This window comes from Antrostomus carolinensis, unplaced genomic scaffold (assembly GCF_000700745.2).
Source record: "Antrostomus carolinensis isolate BGI_N321 unplaced genomic scaffold, ASM70074v2 scaffold23152, whole genome shotgun sequence".
In the NCBI taxonomy this organism is placed as follows: domain Eukaryota; kingdom Metazoa; phylum Chordata; class Aves; order Caprimulgiformes; family Caprimulgidae; genus Antrostomus; species Antrostomus carolinensis.
Window position 1 is genome coordinate 1,934 of NW_010297973.1, and position 4,072 is coordinate 6,005.

At 55.5% G+C, this 4,072-nt stretch overlaps 1 protein-coding gene across 1 annotated transcript in view; it reads left to right on the top strand.

Moving 5' to 3' along the window:
* Nucleotides 1-1,122: 1,122 nt before the first annotated feature.
* Nucleotides 1,123-4,072, top strand: part of LOC104520578 (integrator complex subunit 3) — a gene marked incomplete at both ends in the record, with an annotated part of 14,982 nt that continues 12,032 nt past the window's right edge. Inside the window, 4 exons of the mRNA XM_010162306.1 lie at nt 1,123-1,220; nt 2,443-2,634; nt 3,037-3,124; nt 3,654-3,733. Coding sequence (XP_010160608.1) covers nt 1,123-1,220; nt 2,443-2,634; nt 3,037-3,124; nt 3,654-3,733 — 458 coding nt within the window. The remainder of the gene's footprint in view (nt 1,221-2,442; nt 2,635-3,036; nt 3,125-3,653; nt 3,734-4,072) is intronic.

Consider the following 4,072-nt stretch of genomic DNA (forward strand, 5'->3'; position numbering starts at 1 on the left):
GTTCTCTTCCCCTGATGTGCAGCTCGCTCCACCCTTTCTCTGAGCTCTGCAGGAGCTGGCATCTGTTCTTCCTGCTTTGAAACTTCCCTCCTCCAGCCATTCCCCAGGTGCGACCCTCCAGCTGCGCGTCTTCCAAACGGGGAGAGAGAGCGAAGCGCACCTCAAGCGCGCGGCGTCCCTGGCGCCTGCCTGTCTGCGTCAGAGCTGGCCGCCCTGTAAATCCTTCACGTCTTGTCAAGCAGCAGCATAAACCTCTCCACTCCAGTCATAAATTCCTCTTCTTGCAGCTGTCTGGGAACGAGAGAGGCTTTTGCAACCTCCCCTTCTCCTTCCCATCCTCCCCTCTCTACGCACACGCATGCACATGAGTTTTCTCGTACGTCTTATCTTCATTGTCAGGTCTGAGTTCCTCTGCTCCAGGGGAGGAGTTGGATTGGGTGCTGACACTCTTTATGCCACCCCTGCTTTTTGATGCCCAGGCCAAATGGTCTGTCTGAAGCCATCAGCTGTGGTGGGACAAGTGGTTTCACTGTAGCAGGGACAAGTCTAAGATCATAGAATCATAGAATGGTTTGGGTTGGAAGGGACCTTAAAGCTCATCCAGTTCCAACCCCCCTGCCAGCAGCAGGGACACCTTCCACTAGACCAGGTTGCTCAAAGCCTCATCCAGCCTGGCCTTCAACACTTCCAGGGAGGGGGTATCCACAACTTCCTTGGGCAACCTGGGCCAGTGTCTGGAACAGTGTCTTTGTGCTCCCTCACAAGGGGATGAGAGATGGGGAACGTGCTCTGTGGGTCACAGCTTGGGACTTGATATCTGGACTTATTTCTCCTCCAGATCTTGTCCTTGCTCTGCTGCGTGTCCATCCCTCCCTTACTCCAGTCTCTCCTTCCTGGCGTCCTCATTAGTGATCTCTGACAAAAACTTGCTGCAGGGGATGTTTTAGGAGACCTTTTCCAGCCAAAATCCTCATCCATTTCCACTGCCTGTAGCCTTGGGGAAACGAAGCTTAACACTCCAAAGTCAGCTCGGGATGGATGATGGTAGATCCCTGCCTGGGTCAACACCGTGTCATCCACGGGGCCGTGTGAGCACAGACCAACCTCTTTGTCTCTCCCCAGGTGTCCTGCAGCTCCTCCAGTCGAGGACTTCTCGCAAATTCCTGGCGTGTCGCCTCACTCCTGACATGGAAACCAAACTGCTTTTCATGACCTCACGGGTAATTCCTTCACGTTCACCGGGGGAGGACACTCATCCCTGCCCAGTCCACCGTGCACCAAGTCCCATTCCCACGCTGGCACTGGGCACAGGGAGGGAGGGCAGAGCACTGATGTGGGCAAAGGGCAAGAGCTTTACTGGTGCAAGTATTTGTTGATTCTGGCATCTAATGGTGACAGGAGGAGGAGAGGCTGCCCAGCAGGAGCTGATGTAGATGGGCCTGAGACATCCCTGGTATTCATTAAAAGGCACAGAACAGCTTTGCAGGGGAACGTTGCTCCTGGCCACTTTCCAAGGCCAGAGCTTTCTCTGAATGGCCGCGATGCGGTGGGTTATCAGAGCTCTGACAGCAGCAGCCGTCAGATTCGAGAGAGGCCAGGAGCTGCGTGGTGACAGCCCGGGGGTTAAACCCTTATCTGTGTTCACACAGCAGGCAGAACTCGCTTCCCCCGGGCTCTGCCTCCAGCCCGGCTGCTCGCAGGGACTGTGCTGTGCCGTGCACGCGGGGCGTGTGGTCCCGTCTGCTCAGCTGGAGACAGGTCCTGTGTGAGACCCTGCACAATGGCCTTTTTGCTGCCTCCTTCTCTCTGAAGACACTGCTGGGGCCCATGAGGAGGATCATAGAATCCCAGACTGGTTTGGGGTTGGAAGGGACCTCAAAGCTCATCCAGTTCCAACCCCCCTGCCAGCAGCAGGGCCACCTTCCACTAGACCAGGTTGCTCAAAGCCTCATCCAACCTGGCCACAAACACTGCCAGGGAGGAGCAGCCACAGCTTCTCTGGCCAACCTGGGACACTGTCTCACCACCCTCACACCAAAGAATTTCTTCCTCACATCTCAGCTCCATCTCCCCTCTGCCACTTTCAAGCCATCACCCCTTGTTCTGTCACTCCCTGCCCTTGGCCAAAGTCCTTCCCCAGCCTTCCTGGAGCCCCTTCAGGTACTGGGAGGCCACTAGAAGGTCTCCCCAGAGCCTTCTCTTCTCCAGGCTGAACAGCCCCAACTCTCTCAGCCTGTCCTCACAGCAGAGCTGCTCCAGCCCTCGCATCATCCTCGTGGCCTCCTCTGGACTCGTTCTAGCTGCTCCATGTCTTTCTTGTGTTGGGAGCAGGATGTGAAGCAGAATTTGCTGAAAGAGTCAGCTCAGAGGATGACAGACCGTGGTTCTAGCAGCCTTTCCTTGAGCCTTGAGCAAAACTCCCACCTTTCCCTTTCCCTTCAGGTCCGGTTTGGCCAGCAGAAGCGGTACCAGGACTGGTTTCAGCGACAGTACCTGTCCACCCCAGACAGCCAGTCCCTGCGCTGTGACCTCATACGTTACATCTGTGGTGTGGTCCATCCCTCCAACGAGGTGCTCAGCTCTGACATCCTCCCACGTTGGGCCATCATAGGGTGGCTGCTCACCACCTGCACGGTGAGTTGTGGGGGTCAAATCCAAAAGTGAGTCACGTCACCCTTGTGGGGAGGGGGTGACCTGCTGGAAGCTGCTGTGGAGGTTGGGATTAGGTATTTGCTGGCTAGGCTGAAGGAGGGAATTGCAGAGCAGTGCTTAGGACATCAGCCTCTGTTCTTTGCACTGGATTTTAGTCCTGACTAAACAGGCTAAGCTCAAAAATTTCCCACCTTCTCTGAAAAGCAGCAGCAGGTGCCCAGGGAGGGTTTTGCCAGCTCTACCCCATCCTGTTGGTGGGAAGAGCATCAGCAGCCCCTGCCTCGCAGCAGCAGAGCCCGGCATGTCGGGCGTGCAGGGAGGATGAAGGCTCAGCACTGTATTCATCAGTTAATTTGGTTTTGGTTTTGGTTTTTAATTTTCTAGTCCAATGTTGCTGCTTCAAATGCCAAACTGGCCCTGTTCTACGACTGGCTCTTCTTCAACCCCGAGAAGGACAGCATCATGAATATAGGTACTCCACGGGGAAGTCTGAGTGGGCAAGGGTTGAAGAAGGGGTTAATGCCCTCCAGAGCTGGTAGAGGTAGGGGGATCTAGGGGAAAAAACCCAACAGATCATTTCCAAGGGCATCAGTTCCCTCCCTTGCCCTGAACTCCTCAAATTTCTTGGTGTGCAGGAGAGCTGCTTTGATGGAGCCACTTTTAATTGAGACTTTCCTTCCTGTGGTCTTCCTTGAGGTCCATGGCTGGGCCCCAGAGTGTCTCTCCCTGTGGGCAGGCAGGGTTGTCCCAGGGCTCAAGGCACAAGAGCAAGGTATGATACAGCCAGGGGCATTTCTGGGAGCTCCTGCCCACAGGGAAGTTAATTCTAGGCGTTTCTTTGAAGCCTGAATGTTATTTAGGAGCTGGATGAGGGCAAGGGTGTGTACAAGCCAAAAGAAGGGGGTTCCCTCTGTGCCTGAGGGGCAGAAGCTGGGGAGAAGAGGGCAGGTATGGGCATCTCTAGGGCTCTCAGCACAGGGCTCCTTGCTCTCTCCTTCCAGAGCCTGCCATTCTGGTGATGCATCACTCCATGAAGCCTCACCCTGCCATCACCGCCACGCTGCTGGACTTCATGTGCCGGGTGAGCTGTCCTTTGCTCTCCAGGGAATTCCTTGGCTTGCCACATGAGTTGTATGATGGGGGAGGGTTGAGGGATGAGGGCTGTGAAAGCGATCGCTGGGGTCTGCATGGTCCCTCTGCCACCAGCGGGACAGAGACTCCTCAGGAATGTCAACAGAGGACAGTGTAGAGGGAAACAGCCACGCTGTCATCTGCTGAGGGAACTGGGGGTGTTGAGCCTGGAGAAAAGGAGGCTGAGGGGAGACCTTCTGGCTCTGTCCAAGTCCCTTGGAGGAGGGTGGAGAGAGGTGAGGGTCAGTCTCTTCTCCCAGGCAACAAGCAATAGAACAAGAGGAAATGG